General features: G+C 42.4%; 1 protein-coding gene across 1 annotated transcript in view; it reads right to left on the bottom strand.

The window, feature by feature from the left end:
* Positions 1 to 322: 322 nt before the first annotated feature.
* The window catches only part of LOC126094655 (chondroitin sulfate synthase 1), a 335,383-nt gene continuing 313,725 nt past the window's right edge, over positions 323 to 21,980 (bottom strand). The window contains exons 6-8 of the mRNA XM_049909158.1: positions 19,912 to 20,069; positions 10,612 to 10,813; positions 323 to 1,349 (exon numbers count right to left, since the gene is read on the bottom strand). Of these exons, the coding sequence (XP_049765115.1) occupies positions 325 to 1,349; positions 10,612 to 10,813; positions 19,912 to 20,069 (1,385 nt within the window). The 3' untranslated portion in view covers positions 323 to 324. The remainder of the gene's footprint in view (positions 1,350 to 10,611; positions 10,814 to 19,911; positions 20,070 to 21,980) is intronic.

Raw genomic sequence — 21,980 nt, 5'->3', positions numbered from 1 at the left:
TATGAGGAGTATTCCCATCTACATATCTCCCGATGTCAACTTCAGCTGTGTTCTGAGGACTGTTCTGCCCCCCCCCCCCCCCCTCAATAATCCATTACATTTATTGCAATCCATTACCTGTCCACAGGTTCAGCCATCATAGAATGTTGGCTGAAAATATTTAAAATGCATTACTGCTCCCATTTACTCACTTTTCTTTTAGTAAATACCAACATAAAAATATCAAATAACAAGACAAGAAAAGGAAACAAAACATACATACAGGGATTTGTGCGTGTTTTGTGCAGGAAATATCTATAAATGCTAATAAAAATAAATTAGCTGTCAGGAAGGTGCATCTTGTTTTCTTTTATTTCTAGCATACTGTACAATATCTGGATGAGAATAAATATATCTTGCAAGTTGGTGTACTCCACCATAGGTATCTGCTCTAGTCTTTTTACACATCTCGAGCTGTGCTTCCTCTAAATTTGGATCACAGTCCACTATGTGGAAAACATGAATTAAGTGAGGATCTACAGCTCGAAATACAGATATGTTTTTTGCTGCTAAGATGAACTTATCAAAGAGGTCCACATCTTCTTTACCCCATCCTCTTATTGAAGTATCGAAACCCCCTATTCTTCTTAGATCACTTTTATATACACTTGCTATTCCAAAACCATACTGTCTCCAGTAGCCACTGTCTTCAGTAATTCGAAAATGATTTGGTGAAGACACCAGTCCTTCTTCAGAATAAACGACACTTGGATCAAATTCACTAAACACAATAGGAAAATAAGCTTGTTTTCCTTGGATTGTATTAATTCGTATTCTTTCAAGTGCTGCAGATGTAAATACCATGTCCACATCTATGAAAAATATTAAATCATCATCTTTGCAATGTGCAGTTCCTATTTCCAACGCGATAGCTCGAGCAAAGGTGTCAAGCACAGGATATATCGTAAGATCAGCATTACTGTATCTTCCCTGAAGTTTCTGCACAAGAGTCACTGTATCATTCAGTCTGTTCTCTTTATCACTAGGAAACAGAATTATTATAAGTGACACAGCTTCTTCATTCATCAGACACACTTCCTCAAACACAGACATAAATCTCTTGAAAGTGTTGAAGCGTCCAGACAATGGCAGTATAAAGTTTATCTTCTTGTCTCTGATACTTTGTGATTTATCTGAAGTCCGAGAGCCAAAGAGGAAGGGAAATGATTCCCCAATTTTGAGAAGACCATTCTCAAAGGCATCTCTAAATGATTTCTGAAGCCCCTGTAATTCTTCAGCAGAAGCTTCATTTTCGTCCTGTAAAAGGCTTTGTACTTCCTCACCATCAACTGTTTCCCTAATTTGAAGACCTGTAGACATTAAAAATATTTGTTAGAAGATATATATGATACACATTTTTGAACTGCTTCTTTAAACATTTGATAAAACGTTACTGGAAATTTGAAGACTTTACAGTTTCCATTGGTTGCTCAAATATTAATTTCAGAAAATACAGTAACAAACAATTTTCAAAATAGATCTATGGAAATTTGATCCACAGGAATAACAATCAAGTATGATCTATAAATAATTTCTTTAGTCATCAAATGTGGAGTCATTAACATCTAAAAATAATAAATTAATTTAATGGTCATAATAGAATGCTTTTCAGCTGCTTTTTATAGAACACTGCCCTGAAATAGCAAACCAGACATTAAAAGTGTCTTCAAAAACAACTAGCAAAATATTCTACAATTTTTGGAAACTGAGAGTTTACCCAGAACTTACTCTTCAAGTCTTTCCATGGTCTGCCTTTGTATCAGTAATTTACATTCTATACAAAGAAGTGGTTTAATTGTCAGTAAGAGGTAAAAGAATAGGCATATTGTTACTTCTCATCACAATTAAAATTCTAGCTGTAGGATGGAGAGTATACTCGATAAAGACAGATTACAGGGGAAAATTTCGCATAGTTTATCACCTGCTGTGAGTGGTGGTGCTGCAAGCGATGCTGGACAGTGAGCAGAAACATAATCCATGACTGTAGAGGATTCCACCTCATCATGCACCATCTCTGTGACTTAATTTAACCAACAAGGTGGACGTAAAAATGTGAGCCTCAGCAGTTTCACGATAGTCAGACTTGGCCCCTGATGACAGTGATGTAGGCAACATCAAGAGCTTGGGATTTTATCTGATTTGACACAGAAAGCTAATCAAGAACTTTTTATTCCAGGGCTCCATCATGCAAGACTTTGTAACCATGTTTAATGCACGTTTCATACAATATACCTATCAGGATTCTAAACAAACTGACTAACCACCATTGTGTCATCAGATCTCACTATTATTATTATTTCTGGCTTGCACGCCAAAAGCTTCTATTTGTCACCTGTGAGCTATTACTTTTAATATTTTCCTCTGAGCTGTATTCTCTCTCTCTCTCTCTCTCTCTCTCTCTCTCTCTCTCTCTCTCACACACACACACACACACACACACATTGTAGTAGCCACCAGAAAGATCGCGGGAGGCGCACATTGGCACGGCGCGTCATGGACAGTAGTTGCCGCAAGTAGAGTCCCGTCCACCAGAGGGCACGCGAGAATTCGGACGCGCCGTCTGCCGGCGTAACAACAACAACAACTCCAGCAGGACAGGCAGAGCGCAGTCATTCAACATCGGGCATGCCTAGGACACAGTCCCGTTCTACGCTAAGTGAAGTGCGACGTAACGTGAACAGTGTTACTACACAATTGGCGACGAGTAGGGTCGTTCTTTCGCGTGTTGCGTCGTTGTTCCGGTTTCGCAGTTTCTCCACGGCATGGAGGATTTGGTGCGGGTTTTGGTTGCGCAGCAGACGGAGCTCATGGCCACCATGAAACAAGTGCTTCCGGCGTTGCTCTCACCGCCGTCTGCTCCGGCGCCGTTCCCTCCTCCCTTTCCCCCGTATGACGGGACGGCGGAGGATTGGGACACGTATGAACATCGCCTTCGGCAGCATTTCCAGGCGTTTCATGTTGCCGATGCGGAGGTATGTCGTGCTCTCTTCTTGTCTTGGATATCTCCCTCGCTGTATCAAGTTTTGCGGCAGCTGGCGCCGTTGCAGGAACCCTCGTCCTTGTCTTTTGACGCATTGTGTTCATTGCTGTCTTCATATTATCGCCGCCGCACGCATGTTGTGGCGGCTAGGGTCGAGTTCTATCAATGCAAGAAACAGCCCCATCAGTCTTACCGGGCGTGGGCCGCAACCCTGCACGGTCTTAGTCGCAAGTGTCATTTTGTCACGGAGCAGTCGCGGGAGTCGTATGCCCATGTTATGGTACGCGACGTCATTGTTCGTTCGGCCCCTGATAGGGAGGTCCGGCAACGGGCCCTGCAGTTAGAAGACCCTTCCCTCGAAGAAGTCCTGTCCATTGCTCAATCGTATGAAGTCTCTCACGCAGCAGGTCAACAGCTGGAAGCGTGGTGCGACGTCGCGGAGGTTCAGGGCGGCGCGGCCGCGTCCACTGTGTCCGGGGTTGACGACGTGCGAGCGGTACAATCCGGCCGTTACGGCCGCTCCCGCGCGGCGCGTAAACAGAATTCCGGCCGCCGGCCCCTGTTGCCGTCCTGTGCGTCGTGCTATATACATCACGATCGGTCAAAGTGCCCCCAGCGTTGGGCCGTTTGTCGCAAATGTCATAAAAACGGTCACATTGCTAAAGTTTGCCGCTCAGCCTCAAAGGAATCGAAGGAAGCAAGTACAGAGGACATGGACGTTGACATTCAGGAAGTTTCATCGGGCCAGGCTCCCGTCGCATCGGCACGCAAACTCTTTATCGAGGTGTCAGTTCGGTCGCGCCTGTTACAACTGCAAGTAGATACGGGCGCGGCAGTTTCGTTGTTGAATGCACAAACGTATTCCGACCTTGGATCGCCCCCGTTGGCGCCAGTTTACCGGCGTCTACGCGGTTATGGTAAACAGTTCATTCCCCTACTGGGTCAATTCACTACCGACGTGACTTACAAATCAGTCACTCGGCCTATTACTTTTATTGTTGTCAGTGATGCGAGCTCCGCTAACCTTTTTGGCCTGGATGCCTTTCAAGCTTTCGGTTTTTCTATCGCTGACACCATACAGTTGGTCTCCGAAGACGTTCCCTATCACTCATTAGAATCTTTGATCTCAGACTTTCCAGACATTTTTGAGGAGGGCCTGGGGCGTGTTTCCGATTTTGAAGCTCACTTAACGTTGAAGGCGTCGGCTCGCCCGCGTTTTCTACGCGCGAGGCAGATTCCCTTGGCTCTCCGCCCTCAGGTAAAGGAAGAGCTAGACCGGCTGACAGCCCTAGGGGTCGTTCTTCCCATTTCTTCCAGTGAGTGGGCTTCGTCCCTCGTTATTGTCAAGAAGCCCTCTGGAAAATTACGTCTTTGTGGCGATTTTAAGGCCACCATTAATTCCCAATTGGTGGTGGACACCTATCCTTTGCCTCGTGCTGATGAATTGTTCTCCGCCGTGGCGGGAGGCCACTATTTTTCGAAAATCGATCTGTCAGAGGCTTATCATCAGATACCACTTGATGAGGACTCCAAACGGCTGGCAGTCGTCAACACCCCGTTTGGCCTTTACCAATACCAGCGGTTGGCTTTTGGAATATCCAGTGCCCCGGCGATATTCCAGCATTATCTTGAGCATGTCACGTCGACAATCCCTCATTGTATTAATTACCTAGATGACATAATTGTCACGGGCCGCAGCACGATGGACCACTTGCACAACCTTCGCACCCTCTTTCTCAAATTCAGGTCTGTGGGCTTGCGTTGCAACCTGCAGAAGTCAACCTTCTTCCAACCATCCATTGAGTATGTGGGCTACACCATCTCTCGGCATGGCATCCAGCCACTAGGAAGTTTGGTCCAAGGTATCGTCGAGCTTCCTCGGCCCACATCGCTGAAGGAGTTACAAGCTTTTTTAGGCAAGATAGCCTATTACCACCGGTTCATTCCCAGGGCTTCCACTACAGCCCACCCCCTGTACTGCCTTCTGCACAAGGGTGTTCCTTTTGATTGGTCGCCGGCATGCGAGCGAGCGTTCACCTCGTTGAAGGGCCTCCTCACATCAGCCCCTTGTTTGGCTACTTTTGATCCCCATAAGCCGTTAGTCCTGGCTACGGATGCTTCACAGTATGGGGTGGGGGCGGTCCTGGCCCATCGCAACGCAGATGGTTCCGAGCAACCACTGGCGTTTGCGTCGAAAACGCTTAGTCCCGCGCAGGCCCATTACTCCCAGGTGGAAAAAGAGGCTTTGGCCATTGTCTACGCTGTTACCAAGTTTCACCCTTTCTTGTATGGCACGAAGTTTCAGTTAATCACTGACCATAAGCCGTTAATATCGTTATTTGGCCCCGCCTCTCAGATTCCGGATAGGGCGGCCCACAGACTACAGCGCTGGGCCTTGTTCCTCTCTAAGTACCATTATGACATTCGTTTTCGCCCTACAGGCCAGCATGCCAACGCCGACGCTCTTTCCCGTCTTCCGGTGGGCCCGGACCCTACATTTGATCGAGAGGAGATTATGTGTTTTCATTTGGATGTGGCGTCCCGCCAGGCGGTTGATGGCTTCCCGATCACTAGTTCTCGAGTCGCCAGGGAAACAGCGGCTGACCCGGTTCTCCGGCAAGTAGTTCGCCTCATTCAGCAGGGGTGGTCGTCCCGCCCTCCGGGCCGGGCCTCGGACCCTCTTCGTAATTATTTTCTTCTACGAGACCGTCTCTCGGTCTTGGAAGGAGTTCTCCTTCTGGCTACCGATGATACAGCTCCTCGCGTGGTTGTTCCTGCAAGTTTACGACGGGAGGTCCTCAAGTTATTACATGCGGGGCAATGGGGTGTTTCCCGTACTAAAACCTTGGCTCGCAGACATGTGTACTGGCCCGGTATTGACAGAGAAATTGAGCACTTGGTGGCCGCCTGTTCCCAGTGTGCGAGCCAACAAGCATCTCCCAGGGCAGCGTTCTCTTCATGGCCGCCGGCAACCCAGGCATGGGAACGTGTTCACATCGATTTTGCGGGGCCGTTTCTCAATGGCTTTTGGCTCATTGTCATTGATGCTTATTCCCGATTCCCATATGTGGTTCGCTGCTCCTCAACCACTTCAGACGTTGCAATCCAGGCACTAGCAAAAATCTTTTCTGTGGAAGGTCTGCCAATCACCCTGGTCTCGGACAATGGACCGCAGTTTCTTTCGCAGATCTTCCAGGATTTTTGTAGGCGCTTCGGTATTCGGCACGTTTGCTCTCCCCCCTTCCATCCACAATCGAATGGGGAAGCTGAGCGCATGGTGCGCACCTTTAAGACGCAGATGAAAAAGTATGTGCACGAATTTCCTGCAGAGGAAGCATTGACGTTTTTCTTGACGGCATACCGGACCACACCAATGGGAGACCGCAGCCCCGCAGAGCTCCTCCATGGGCGTCAACCTAGGACTCTGCTGCACCTCCTCCAGCCTGGTCCTCGCCAGTCTTCCCAAAACGGAGTACCTGGTTTTCCACTGGGTATGTCAGTCTGGGCCCGTGGGTTTGGTCGCAATCCACGTTGGATACCGGCGGTGGTCCTGCACCGACATGGCCGCCGGCTCTATACCTTGCAGGTGGGGGACCGGGTGGTACGTCGTCACCAAAATCAGCTACGTCCACGTTCGGGCACCCACCCTCCGCCCTCTCGGACACTGGCTTCCCCATTGCCGGCACCTGTATTGGTTTCACAGGGGACGTTACCTCCTCTCCCCGCTGTGACTCTGCCGCACTGTGATGGTTCTCAGCCTTGGCAGCCTCCAGTGGCTCCAGCACCGGCATCACCGTCATTCGAGCTGCCCCAGCGAGAGCTGGCCCCCCTAGCCGGCCCAGTTTCGCAGGGGGCTAGTTCCCCTGTGGTCGTCCCTTCCCCTTCGTCCCCGCCACTGGGTCTTGCCCCTCCTGAGGTGGAACAGGATCCAGAGTTCGACAGCTTGTCGCCCGTTCTGTCCCGGGCTCCGGTTGTGGGACGACGGGGGCCTCTTCGTGTGGGTCATTTCCAGCCATATTCGAAGGTTCCGGCTCGAGGGTTGGCAGATTCCCTCGACTCCGGCCATCCCATGGATGTGGAGGTCATCGCTCCTGCCCGACGCTCCACCTTTCGGCGCAGTGGATCACAGTGGCTTCACCCCCGAAGGAGGAGGAGTGTAGTAGCCACCAGAAAGATCGCGGGAGGCGCACATTGGCACGGCGCGTCATGGACAGTAGTTGCCGCAAGTAGAGTCCCGTCCACCAGAGGGCACGCGAGAATTCGGACGCGCCCTCTTCCGGCGTAACAACAACAACAAATCCAGCAGGACAGGCAGAGCGCAGTCATTCAACATCGGGCATGCCTAGGACACAGTCCCGTTCTACGCTAAGTGAAGTGCGACGTAACGTGAACAGTGTTACTACACACATATTTATTGCCCTATTTCCTGCCACATATGCTCACTATAGAATGCCCTGTGTCCTGTAGTAAGTTGACTACAGTTTTCTTTCATGCTGTAACTGGTTATTTTTATATAACAACTAATGTCATTTTCTCAAATATTTTGAAATATAATTTAGCAGGCAGGAAAACCTCAGTTGCAGATGTAGATAAATGTAAATGGACTAAATACCAGTTTGCTTTACATAAAGGAAACAGGTAGCCAACAGCTGGTTAGTTTCAAGTCTGATGGACCATTTTGCATGATAAATCACAATGGTGTGGAATGAGTCATTTTACATTCACATTGTAAATTAATTTGTTTATCTAGGAGAATACTGTGATTCACACAGTCAAATGCCTTAGATAGGTCACAGAAAATACCAACTGGCATCATTTTATTATTTTATGCTTATAAAAAGAACCTGTAAATGGTATTCTCAGTAAAGCAACTCTTCTGAATCGCAAATTTTGAGTTGCTGAGGTGAGATACTATTCTAGAATATATCATCTTCTCAAAAATTTTGAAAAAATATGTCAGTAGTGAAACAGGTCAGTGGATATTGTCATTTCTTGTATCACCTTTCTTAAAGAGGTGTTTAAAAATGGCATATTTCAGTCTCTCTGGAAAAATGCCTAGAGTTAGTGATGCATGACATATTTGACATAAGACTGGGCTTATTATTTGGTAGTGATGCATTACGTATTTCAGATAAGACTGGGCTTATTATATGTGAACAAATCTTTACTATTATTTTGAAAATGCAATCAAGACATATGAGCTTTTATTTTTGAGAGAAGTTGTAATTTTCTTAATTTAATTAATTGCTACCTATAACTCATCATTTATAGCCTTTCCATTCAGTTCAGTGGTGGTATTATCCTGTTTTGTGGCCGGCTGTCCTGTCTCTCATTTCACTATATTCCATGCAGCCTTAAAGCTGTTGTCAGGATTATCGATTTCTAACATTGTGTGTATATTCCTTGATTTTTAATAACCTTTTTTAGTAATTTTGAGCAGCTTTTGAGTGTGCAACTACTGCAGGATCTCTGTTTTTCTTGCCATCAGATACACTTCATATTTCCTTTCACAAGACACTTTAATCCCTATAGTAATCCATGGTTTTTTACATGGCTGTTTAATGTCCTTTCTGATTAGCTTACGTGGAAAGCAATTTTTGGATAGATCAGATTTTATGTTAGCATTTGGTTTATTATGATCATCACAGGTCATCTCTTGTTAACTGTTCTTTAAAACATTTGTCCTGGAGTCATGAATTATCCTACCTGATTTGCAATGAGGTGTATCCATACTGTAAGGCACTATGTTATTTATCGTAACTATTTTGCATAGTGATCAGAGAGAGCATATGTTACTGGGTCAACAATTATTTTCTTGCTTTGAGCTTTACCAAAGAAAACATTATCAGTTAGTGTCTTACTGTCTTTACCCACCCATGTTGGAAAGTTGAATAGTGAGATCAAATTGTAGGATCCAAATAAGACTTCTACATCATATTGCCTATCAGAATCCTTTAGAAAATCTGCAGTGAAGTCACCACAGACTATTATTAACTGCCTGATGCTGTCTGACAGGTAACACAGTAAGGAATCCAGATTCCTCATGTTGTTGTTGTTGTTGTTGTTGTGGTCTTTAGTCCAGAGACTGGTTTAATGCAGCTCTCCAAGCCACTCTATTCTGTGCAGGCTTCTTCATCTCTGAGTAACTACTGCAACCTACATCCTTCTGAATCTGCTTAGTGTATTCATAAACAGTTCAAAATATCCCAATGGGGATCTTTACACAGTTACAATTAAAAGGGAACTATTTTCAGCATTAATTCACAAGCACACACTTCTATGCACTGATCACTACAAAATCTACTTGTCTCAGAGCTTTTGAACTTGTGTTCTGTCTTAACATATGTAACAACTCCTCATTTTCCCATACTAGTTATGCATGAGTAAGCTGCTGAAGTTTAATCTTGTATATGAACTTATCTAATCCTATGGTTATTTGGTGCTCAGATAGGAACAGGATGTCTATTTCTTCAGACTTCTCTAAATTTTCCAAACAGACAAGAAGCTCTTCTATCTTATTACTCAGTACTTTAATATTTTAATGAAATAAGCTAACCTTACTTTTCTGAGCATTAGTACAAATTTTGTGGGGCTGTTCTGTTATTTTGACTTATTTAACAAAAAAAGAAAAAAGAAAGGAAAAAAGAAGTCATATCTCTGTAAATGGCCTAGATGCAATACATGAGCAACAATATCAAATGATACAAAAGTTACCTCTTTGTTGGTGATTGATGATGTGACATAGGACAGATAAGTGTACACACACACACAAACACACACACAGCCATGTTGGCTTTGGGCACTGTGGCAGGTATACATCTTGGCTGTGGAGAAAGTGCATGTGCAGAACATCTTTTGGCTAAGCAGGAGGAAGGATAGAAGGGTAGGGGTGGGAATGTGCAGGGGCATGGTGGGGACAGAATCATGGACTGCTAGATTCAGCACTGTGATGGAAAAAAGGGGGGGGGGGGGGGAAGGGGCAAGCGAAGCAGAGAAATGGAAATTATTTGTGAGACTGAAGTAGGACCCAAGGAAGAGGTTAGGAGTATGTAGAGGACTGGAACTTGCAAAGGTTGAGGCCAGGGAGATCACGAATGAAGGCTCTGTTGCAGGGAGGCTTCCCACCACTGCATTTCAGAAAACCTGGTGATGATGGGCAGCAGTCATGTGGCAAGGTCTGTGTAGTACTCATTGAAATCAAGTACACTGTGTTGCTTGGTATGCTTAGCAAACTAGATAGTCCAGCTGTCTCTTGGCCAATGTCTGGTGGTGGTCATGCATAGGGACAGAGAGCTTGTTAGTGGCCATGCCCACGTAGATTGTTCACCATGGTTGCAACGAAGTTGGTAGAATACATGGCTGCTTTCAGGTCTGGTCCTATGACTGGAGTAGGCAGTTATGTATGAGACAAGTCTTGCATGGGGCAAGGGAAGTAATGATGTTGTAGACTGCAGAAAGTATTTCACAACATAAGATTATCATAAAATTTAACTGGTCAATTTTAGTAATCAACAAATAATATTCCTAAACTTCCAATGTCCAAAAATTTTTTTCTGTAGCAATACTGTGTAATAGTATTAAAAAATTCAAACCTGTAAATTGTTGCTGGAGATAAACATGCCTTCTCACAGGTACTGTCATTTTACGTCCACGATATTTCTTGTATACCATCAACAAATCAAGAATGTAATCTGCACCATACATGGGATTGACTCTGTGGTAGCCATAAAGAATCTCTCGATACTCTATAACTCTGCCTCGCTGCTTTGAGAACATGTTTATCATATCCATCACCTGAAATATTTGCAATACACATCGGTAAGAAAGTAATAATAAGACAATAGCAGCTTCCTTCAGTGTGATCAAGTACTTTTACTTCCTGATAAGGAAACGATTCTTGCCTACCGCTGAGTGATATAGCAATTTAATACACACACGCTCAAGTACATGTACCCCCCCCCCCCCCTCCCAAAACACACACACACATTTGTTGGAGAGGCAGTTTTCTTCTGTTCTGCAACACATCACACTCTGTGGAACTGTACCAGGTGCGTTAGTTTTGACAATTTTTGGCCATCTGTTCTAACAAATGTTTTCAGTGATCATATTACTTGCAGAAGTACTTGAAAAGTGACAGTCTGAATCAATGACAATAAGTGCATGCTCACAAATCACACTCTCCTTTATTACGTACATTATGTCAGTAGTGTAGGTGAAGTATTTAGTACTACAATCAGGTCCATGAACGATGGCTGTTTGTGCATGTCGAGGCATAGACAGGGATGTCATTGTTGACAATTTCAAGCAACAGTTGTGGTACACGCAAGCACGTGCTTTCTGCTTGAAGGAATGGTATATCCTGCAAATTACATCCCTTGCTTGCTTATATAGAATTTATCACTTACCATCACCATCAGTGAGACAACTCTCAACAAATAAAATAGAAATTCACTAAACAGCTCTTTATGATCACATTTAATGCTCGCATCCTTGAGCAGTGTGCTGTTTTGCAAATCTATTAGTTCTAGTTGCATTTCTGAAGGAACAGTATCTGATACAACTGAAAATGGAGTGGTAAACAGCTTTAAATCATTTCGTAGGCATTGCATGCCCTGAAACCTCACCTCAAAACTTTGATGAAGTTGTACAATAATTTGTTGATAATCATCAAAACTTATTTCTTCAGGCAATTGAAGAGATGAAAAACACTGAGAAAAAGTTTCTTCCCAAATTGCGAAAAATACATCGAGAACTTTGCCTCTGCTAAGCCACCATATGTGCAGTGATAATGAGTATCATCATAGGCTGTAGGTCGTGCAAAAAGCCTCTGAACCATTGGTGGTTGACACCACAGTGTGTTACCAAACTTACACACTTTATCATTACGTCAGCACATTTCATACAAAGTGCTTCCTGGAGCACAGAACAGTGTATGCTTGATACCTGGCTGGCTCCCAACCATTCATGGTGCACCATCTGTTGCCAAAGAACAGAGCCTGTCCCATGGCAAGCACATTCCTACAGACTCACAGACAACCCCAAATTTGTCATTCTGAATTAATGCCCCTCACAAATATTGCAAGCTGAGCAATGTCTGTGACATCTGGTTTCCAAATTCATGCTTATATTTTGGATCTGATGAGTTACCGTTTGCTTCGAGAGGCAAATGCCTTCAAATTTCATACTATCTGCTGGCACTAAGCACTAAACAGAAGTGTGCAGGTGTGATTTCACTAAGGGACCCATTGAGAATGGTGTTCCAGTTGTTGCAGTGATGTGTGCAACTTTTGTAGCTTGCTCAAAGCGCTGCATCAGTTGAATCTTCATCAATGTCAGCAATCTACAATAGTTGCAGAACACAGACGTAATACACGAAAACAATACATATACAGGGTGCAGAGAAGTAGTATGTATTCATTTGTTGTGTTTATTTATTTAGCTTCAGATTTACCTGTTACTTAACTTCACCCTTCAGTGTGACAATGAGTTGCTTTATTGCATTATTGTCCAGCTCATCATACTATGTTGAGTGAAGGGACATGTTGTGACACCGTATATTATACTTCTGCATCATATTCAGAACTTTACAATAAACAAGACAGTGAGGCACTCCATCTTTCTCAACAAACAAAAACTGTTCTTCCCAGCATGATGAAAATGGCATAAGGTTGCTTCTAGAACTTGTCATCACCACACCAACCCATGCTCCATGGGGCTGACTTGGAACAGCCTGTGCTAGTGGGACACTGAGGTAGAGGGATTGTAGGACCATGCAAATATGTTATAGGGTCAGTTCACATCTGAGCAGATCAACAGAGGGGTGGTTTTTGTGTGTGTGTGTGTGTGTGTGTGTGTGTGTGTATGTTTTTGAGATTTTTCTGTTGATCTGAGCATATGTGAACTGACCCTCTAACATATTCCATGGTCCTACAGTACCTCTGACCTGAGTGTCACACAAATAGCAAATACTTCACACTCACTGCTGACATAATGTCCATAATAAAGGAGAAAGTGATCTGGGTGCACATACATATTATAATTGATTAAGCTTGCAAATTTTTTGAGTACTTATGAAATTAATGTGATCACTGATAACCTTTCTACCAACGGCCAAAAACTGTGTAAACCAACGCACCCAGTACAATTCCATGGAGTGTGATGTGTGGAATAACTGAAAAAAACTGAATTTCTGTTCCACTACTCTTCTCACTTTGTTTACAGCAGCACTACTAAGCACTAGAGATGGAAACTGCCTCTGCAACAAGTATTTGGCTTTCAATTTACACAAGTTTCAAACATTTTTGCTTCTTCTTTTTCATTCATCAGTATCTTCATAATGCGGACCCATCCTGACACTGAAATGCTGGATTTTGTAGAGAGAAGATTCACAGAGTACAATAAGAACTTCATATCCTCTATCCCACTACTGATCCAATGATGACATTTATGTGTCAGTAAACATCAGACCCACCAACAACAAGAAATATTTGCACTTTAACCCATCTTTTTTTAACATGAACCTGTGTATTGTGTACTCTATACATATGTAAAAAATAACTGTCTTTATGTTACCAAGGTAAACATGTATGAGCAAAATCACAGTTTAATCTTATATTCAAACAATGATAAAATTAACTTGCATTATATGAGCTAAATCACTGTTTAGTTAAGCAGTAATAAAATAAACTTTCATTATATCACTCTGTTGCCACCTAAAAGTCTTCACTCACAGTAATGACCTCAGATACCAGCCAAACACGTATTCAGTTTCTAATTATCGTTGAGACATTGTTGTAGAATTTTGGAACACGTATTGTGTTCGAGTATAATGACTTTTCTGGAGACTAGAAATCTACTCTGTAGGAATCAGCATGGGTTTCGAAAAAGACGGTCATGTGAAACTCAGCTCGCGCTATTCGAGACTCAGAGGACCATAGACACGGGTTCACAGGTAGATGCCGTGTTTCTTGACTTCCGCAAGGCGTTCGATACAGTTCCCCACAGTCGTTTAATGAACAAAGTAAGAGCATATGGACTATCAGACCAATTGTATGATTGGATTGAGGAGTTCCTAGATAACAGGACACAGCATGTCATTCTCAATGGAGAGAAGTCTTCCGAAGTAAGAGTGATTTCAGGTGTGCCGCAGGGGAGTGTCATAGGACCGTTGCTATTCACAATATACATAAATGACCTGGTGGATGACATTGGAAGGTCACTGAGGCTTTTTGCAGATGATGCTGTGGTGTATCGAGAGGTTGTAACAATGGAAAATTGTACTGAAATGCAGGAGGATCTGCAGCGAATTGACACATGGTGCAGGGAATGGCAATTGAATCTCAATGTAGACAAGTGTAATGTGCTGCGAATACACAGAAAGATAGATCCTTTATCATTTAGCTACAAAATAGCAGGTCAGCAACTGGAAGCAGTTAATACCATAAATTATCTGGGAGTACGCATTAGGAGTGATTTAAAATGGAATGATCATATAATGTTGATCGTCGGTAAAGCAGATGCCAGACTGAGATTCATTGGAAGAATCCTAAGGAAATGTAATCCGAAAACAAAGGAAGTAGGTTACAGTACGCTTGTTCGCCCACTGCTTGAATACTGTTCAGCAGTGTGGGATCCGTACCAGATAGGGTTGATAGAAGATATAGAGAAGATCCAACGGAGAGCAGCGTGCTTCGTTACAGGATCATTTAGTAATCGCGAAAGTGTTACGGAGATGATAGATAAACTCCAGTGGAAGACTCTGCAGGAGAGATGCTCAGTAGCTCGGTACAGGCTTTTGTTAAAGTTTCGAGAACATACCTTCACCGAAGAGTCAAGCAGTATATTGCTCCCTCCTACGTATATCTCGCGAAGAGACCATGAGGATAAAATCAGAGAGATTAGAGCCCACACAGAGGCATACCGACAATCCTCCTTTCCACGAACAATACGAGACTGGAATAGAAGGGAGAACCGATAGAGGTACTCAAGGTACCCTCCGCCACACACCGTCAGGTGGCTTGCGGAGTATGGATGTAGATGTAGATGTAGACAACTGCTGCGTCGTGAGATTGTGCCATTAACTCAGAATCTGGGTAATTTTCTAGCACCAAGCTCACTGTTTGTTTTATATTACTGCTGCTCACTTGGACATTTAACAGCACAACTTAGTTCTGTATTAGCTGAAGCATTAACGAAGGAATAGGTATGAGTCACAATAGTAAAACAACAATGGAATGGTGAAAGACTGTTACTTGTGAATGGCACACTTTATACATATGCACGCCCACTCGGGGGTTGAAATTACAAAGCGACATCATGGCTGCACAATACTTACCTTAAGGGTGCAACATTTCAGTACACATTTAAAAATGAAAACACTAATTCTACCTTTTGGAACTATTAGTTTCTTCATCAGGGAGTAAACAGAGATTGGTTGAGGAAGATTAGAAAGAAGTGGCAGGTCACTCGTAGCCCAGGACAAGAGGACCTACCTATTGTAAGAATGCAGATACCCTCCCATCATAATTTCTTTTCTCACAATTATTCCACCTAATCACAAAAAAGCAGATTCCAGTGTCATCTTAGGCAGCTCTTATACTGACCAATCTCAAAAACAACAAAAGAGGATGATCTTTTGAAATATAATAATATCCTGGCCTGGAATAGGTGTCAACTTTTCTTTGAAGGTTACGATTATCTAAAATCATATCCTGCCACCACTGAGAGTTACATCCTACCTCTTTCTCTACCCTCCATCCTCAAACTTCCAAAATATACTGATCAGATCTTCTTGATACAAATTGAAGGAGCCTTTCTCTATTAACAATATATGTTTGTGGCCACCATGTGGATACTGCTCTACATGCAACAGGTATCAAGATAGTGAAGTGGCCACTAGAATAATAGTCGTTCATCACTTCCCATAAAGCTGCATTTACAAGGACTCAGGTGGATATTGAGAGGACTGTGACAAAGGATGACTTAATTGGAGTGCTAAAATTTTGTCATTTTATCCTAATTATCTTATACATATTCTCTGATAAAAGTAAATCCTGAAATACCCAAACCTTTAAATAAATGTTGGAGTAGCTGCTTATGAATAGCATATTGTCATCTCAAGGAAAGAGAAATGCCAGATGGGAGGGAGGGGGAGTTCATAAATGAGATCTTCGAGGACTTCACTGTTAACATGTTTGAGAGGGAGTAAATAGACACACATCACTGTTACTGCATCTGAGAAACATGTAGGCAGCAGCTTTAGGCCATAGTTTACTGTGAATGGTAATGGGTAAAGCATAATACAAGTTAGTGATAAACAACACATTGACTCTGGCTGTAACCCTTTCACCACTGAGGTCATCATTCCTTTAGAACTAGCACTCTCTTAGCACAGGCAACCAAGAGGGCTTGTAATACACCTCTTGCACATTGGTTATGCCTGTACTAGGGTCTTTATTTACTCTATATTGGTCTTGAAAGCACTCAAATTTGAATGAATTAGGATGTCATCTTCAAAGAGACTTCTCCTTCACCTTTTCTTGTTGTTCTTGTTGGTTTCAGTACTAAAATCTCTATGTCATTGTCTCTAGGGAATCAAGTTTCTTTTCTTTTGTGCTTCTTTCTTAGTCATGATTTATTGTGGCTATCCTTATGGATATATTATCTATGCTATCTTCTTTTTTTGTGATCATGATCTCAGTAGTTGCCTGAATTGGCTTAAAATGCAAGTTATAATTTGTACATTAAGATTGGTTTCAGTTTCCACATTTGTTGTTTAATTTGTTTTGAAATACTGGTCTTCACAGCTATTTTTGTGAGAACAGACACAAAAGATGTACTACAGTTGAGTAGTTACACTGTCTTAGAAATCTTCTTGGCTTCAGTATGTGGCATGCGTCTTGTTACACTAATTTCCAAACCTAACTACATACTGAATGCTTACCTTTGCAGTTATGCACAACGGCAGCGATAACATATCCTTGGATTAGGGATTGTTCACATTTTCCACTTTACATGATTTTAAATAAAAGCCTTACTTTTACTGCAGTGAAACCCACCAAAACATACTCAGGTAACTGGTCTTACAAGAAAGTTGTAACAAAGGTGACAGTTGGCTCCATCACCTGCAACACCCTCCATTTCACATTCTTTCTGAAGGTCTACTGCATCGGTGTCTATTATATCCTGGCCTATCATAACAGTTCTACTGGAATTAAGTGGAATGTGCTTGCCAGTTATAACTGGTTTGCCCCAAATTTAATTTGCTGATGAACTGTTGTTACCTCAACCAAAAGATTGGCCATTTCTTAGTCACTTGACTAATTTCATACTACCAGCCACAGCTTCTAAGCCTTATTTAAGAATGAAGAGTCTTTATGAAAGTATTCTTCTTCATGATTTATAACTACAAACACATTCCGTCCTGATATAAATGATCTGTTACTATTACTGAAGGCAGACTAGTCAGGAGGATTAGGTATCTAAGCTCATGTGTTTGCTGGGTTGTTTTACTCCTGATAGTAAAACCCATTGTGCTGAGAGTGTTTTTGTTTGTAAACTGTAAACAATTTTGTTCCCAGGAAAAGCTAGGGATTTATACAGTCCACGTAGGAAAAAGTCTCATTTGCCTTGTAAGTCTACGATAACTGTTGTGCAGCAGGTGCCATTCACCGTACCCCCACATCTAAGCACTTTGGATTTTATATCTATATAAGTTTGCATCATCCTCATAATCCATGCAGCTAAGGCAAGATCCCCAGTTTTTACAAATCACAACATTCCACTGTCACATAGTGTACTGGTCTCTGAAGCACATCTAGAAACTGGTAACACTCATTAGTCCTCAGCTTAAGAATTCCAGAGTCATCAAATCAATACCCAAACAAAACTAGCTAAGTTTCCAAAGATGTTCGCGAAGTTCACGACACAGGGGGTACATGTGGCTTATTTACTGCTGTTATGTAATGAACAGGTTAAAGTTAATCTCAGACTGGAAACATTAAACAAAAATAAGAAACAGCAACCTCTCATCTGTAACTGATTGATGTGAGGTACATAGACACACATAATATTACAGAAATGTTACTAACTTTCAATTTATTGTTCTCAGTTTTTTATAAGTACACACACTCACACAGTCAGCCAAACATACATACCCATCTACAGCTGTGGTGCAATTACTTGTGTGTGTGTGTGTGTGTGTGTGTGTGTGTGTGTGTGTGTGGGGAGAGAGAGAGAGAGAGAGAGAGAGAGAGAGAGAGAGAGAGAGAGATAGCACTTAACTAGGTTTCAAGCTACTGTTAGTGTCTTTGTCTTGTTATGTGTGTGTATATGCCAGACATCTGTCAGCTATAGCTGAGTGATCACCTTTCCTTGTTTTTATTTATATTTTTGCTTCCCAAAATTACTGTTTGTTGTTGTACCTTATCCCAGCTTCTGTAGAGATGAGATATTGGTACATTAGTTTATTGCAAGAAGTTGGATGCAAAAATACCAGTTCTCCATTAGAATTCCGGGACAACATGAGGATTTACATGATGCAGACACATGGTGAAGCCTGATTGCCACATTAGGAGATATAATAAAAGTACAACTCTCCATCGCAGTTGAACCTAATACTCATTCACAATGATTTTGCATTCTCAGTTCATGAATATAGCAAGCAACACGATCTTCAACAACATGCACTAATTAAATTTGTTACAATTCAGATGTTTGGATCCAGCAACCAGGTCTCCATGTGAATCAATAAAGTAAGTAAATAAATAAAAGTCAAAAGCAGAATCACTTAAGAAAGTAATTTCACTATAAGAACATCAGATATATTGTACCTTTCACAGAATATTCATATTCTCATATGGATATCATTTCCTACATTTCAGTGTCCATATCTTAACTTTAAACTCCATGTTTATCAATTTGCACCTGCAACTTACCTTTCACATTTCTGTATAAACTATACTTTTCTCTATTCTACATTAACTGATCATCTTACACTCTCCATATTATAGAGGGTGTTACAGAAAAAATGGTCAGTATTCATGGATGTGACACTAATGACCATTTGAAACCAAAATGTCTAGTAAACATGGGTTCTAAAATGCATACCGTAGAGCTGTAAGCACTCCTCCACCTCCAATTGTGTGAGACAAATCTCTTCTGCTGCAAGCTCTTTGCTTTCCTGTTTTGGGAAGAGGTAGTATGGGCCGAAACAACAAAAATTGTGTAATAAAGATGGGCTCTAAAGTGCATAGCTTAAGAGCTATGAGCACTTATTCAGTAGAACAGATGTGTTCCACAGTAGCAGAGATGAACAGATGCTCATAGCTCTTAATGCATGCATTTTAGAGCCCATTTTTACTAGACTGTTTCACTCTAAATGACTGTTTGTGTCATATCCCTGAATATTGACCATTATACCTGGGACACCCTGTATAGTCTGACTGCTCTGATCTTATCCAGGTGTTTGCTCCCCACTACCAGTTTGTGCCTGCCCCCAGTATTAGTAACAAATTATGACATGTAGAGCCCCACAACCAAAACATATTAGTTTCTCATTTCTGCTACCCCCCCCCCCCCCTCCCCCTTTTGCCCACTCTCCTTTCACCAGCTCCATTTTGCTAAGTTTGTTATGTTATCTCTCCTACCTTTTTCAATGTAAGGCTTTAGTTTCTTTCTAGTAACACTCATTAACACATTCTCATCAATCTCCTCCTCCTTCTTGTTCACACTTTTTAAGTTCTATTGCACATTTTGCATTTTTTCAGTATTACCTCAGATATTGTAAAAAATAGGAAAGGAGTCACTCGAATTATTATTTTGTACCAACTGGTTTCTCCATTTTTTACATATATTATTTTGTTGCTTAGGCCTGTGTCCAAATTAGTATTTACCTCTCGTACAACATCCTCCAGGCCTTCCCGTAGTGGAGTTTCAATGCGTCTTCGTGGATTGTTGTTAGTATCTGAATAAATTGATCGGGATATGAAGTCCCACTTCAGAATGTCTTGTTCTCGACGGGGATGAAACTTGTGAAGACTGGGGTTAAGTCCTGTAAATGCACAGATTTTCTATGACTCTTAAATGAAGAAAGTAATTTTACACTCAAAATTTTACACTCAAAATTATCAGATATAATCAATAAATTATTGCGACTATGACAAAATTAGTGATAACATGAAGGCATCAGCATTACTTCTTGTCTTTTGCAACCAGGACCTGTTCAGAGTGGCACTCAAAAAATTTTAATGAAAGATCTCATTTGCAATATTACTCTTTTTCTTAGCATTTATCCCACACTAGAAGGGTCCCCATTTTGGTCTGTCAAGGGCATCGTCATAGGTGGCATTGACGAATTCCACCACATCCTTCTTGATATGGTCTGTCCATCATGTCTTGGGTCTGCCACAAGGTCATTAGCCATTCATGTCCAAATGCATAGCTGTTCTTGCCACTGAGTCTGATTTAGTGCACATGAGGTGTCAGTACCATCTTAAATTGCTTTCCCATAGTTTGTCTGAGATCGGTGCAACACCAAGTCACCATCGAATGTCGATGTTTGTTGCATGGTCAAATCGGGTGAGCCCAGGGGACCATCAGAGCACACACATTTCCATCACATGGAGAGCCTGCTCATGCTTCATTGTCATTGGCCAACACTCCGACCCATGAAGTGCGACTGGGTATACTACAGTTCTATAAACCTTTGAGTTAAGGCATAAAGACATATGACGAGCACACGGGATGCCAGTCACCTGGCACCATTTCATCTGGGCTGTATTAACACGGCATGAACATCCAGTAACTTTTCACCATCTGTTCATATGAGCGAACCAAGATATTTGTATTGCTCCACTTTCTTCAGGTCGTCTCCACTGTCTTCGATGGTCCCATTGTCTTGAATACTACACTCCATGTATTGTGTCTTCTTGACATTCAGTTGCAGGCCAAGTTTGCCAAGTCACTGATTGCAGTGCTGCATCCTTCCCTGGAGATCTTTATGCCTGCCAGTAAAACGTCGTCAGCATATATGAGGGGCATTTGAAAAGTCCGTGCAGAGTCCGAGTGATGGCACCACCGGCATGTATCAAGGTCATGTTTAGTTAGAAGCATCTTTGGAAAGAATGCGCACGAAGTTTCAGCCATATTGGTCTATTTCTTTGAGTTTGGCATTCGTGTGAATCAAGGAAGTCGAGTGATTGTCGAAAAATGGACGAAAAAGAATTTCGTGTGGTGATTATAACATCACTTTATGAGAGGCAAAGTGCCTCAGGAGCTTGATAAACATTCCGGTGACTCTGCACCTTTGATTAGAACAGTTTATAAGTGGTTTCAAAATTTTTGTAGTGGCCGTATGGGCACAAGTGATGCTGAACATTCTGGATGCCCTGTGGCGATTACGGCTACAGAAATCATTGATAAAATCCATGATATGGTGATGGATGACAGAAGAGTTAAGGTGCCTGAGATTGCTAGTTCTGTGGGCATCTTGAATGAATGGGTACATAATATTTTGCATAAACATTTGGACATGAGAAAGCTATCCACAAGATGGGTTCCGTGATTGCTCACACTTGACCAAAAACAGAATCATGTGAAGTGTTGCAAGGATGGTTTTCAGCTGTTCAGGAAGAATCTGCAGGACTTTAAGTGTCGTTTCATCTCTGTGGATGAAACATGGATACATTACTATATTCCTGAGACCAAACAACAATCTAAACAATGTGTTACCAAGGGAGAATCTGCACCAAAAAAGGCAGAGACCATTCCTTCGGCCGAAAAGGTTATGGCGACTGTCTTTTGGGATTCGCAACAGGTAATCCTCATTGACTATCTGGAAAAGGGTAAAATTATTACAGGTGCATATTATTCATTGTTATTGGACCATTTGAAAACAGAGCTGCGAGAAAAACGCCAGCGATTGGACCGCAAAAATGTCCTTTTCCATCACGACACTGCACCA

This window comes from Schistocerca cancellata, chromosome 8 (assembly GCF_023864275.1).
Source record: "Schistocerca cancellata isolate TAMUIC-IGC-003103 chromosome 8, iqSchCanc2.1, whole genome shotgun sequence".
NCBI classification, from domain to species: Eukaryota; Metazoa; Arthropoda; class Insecta; order Orthoptera; family Acrididae; genus Schistocerca; species Schistocerca cancellata.
The sequence above is the reverse complement of the archived record's forward strand: the minus strand, read 5'-3'. Positions and strand labels throughout refer to the sequence as shown.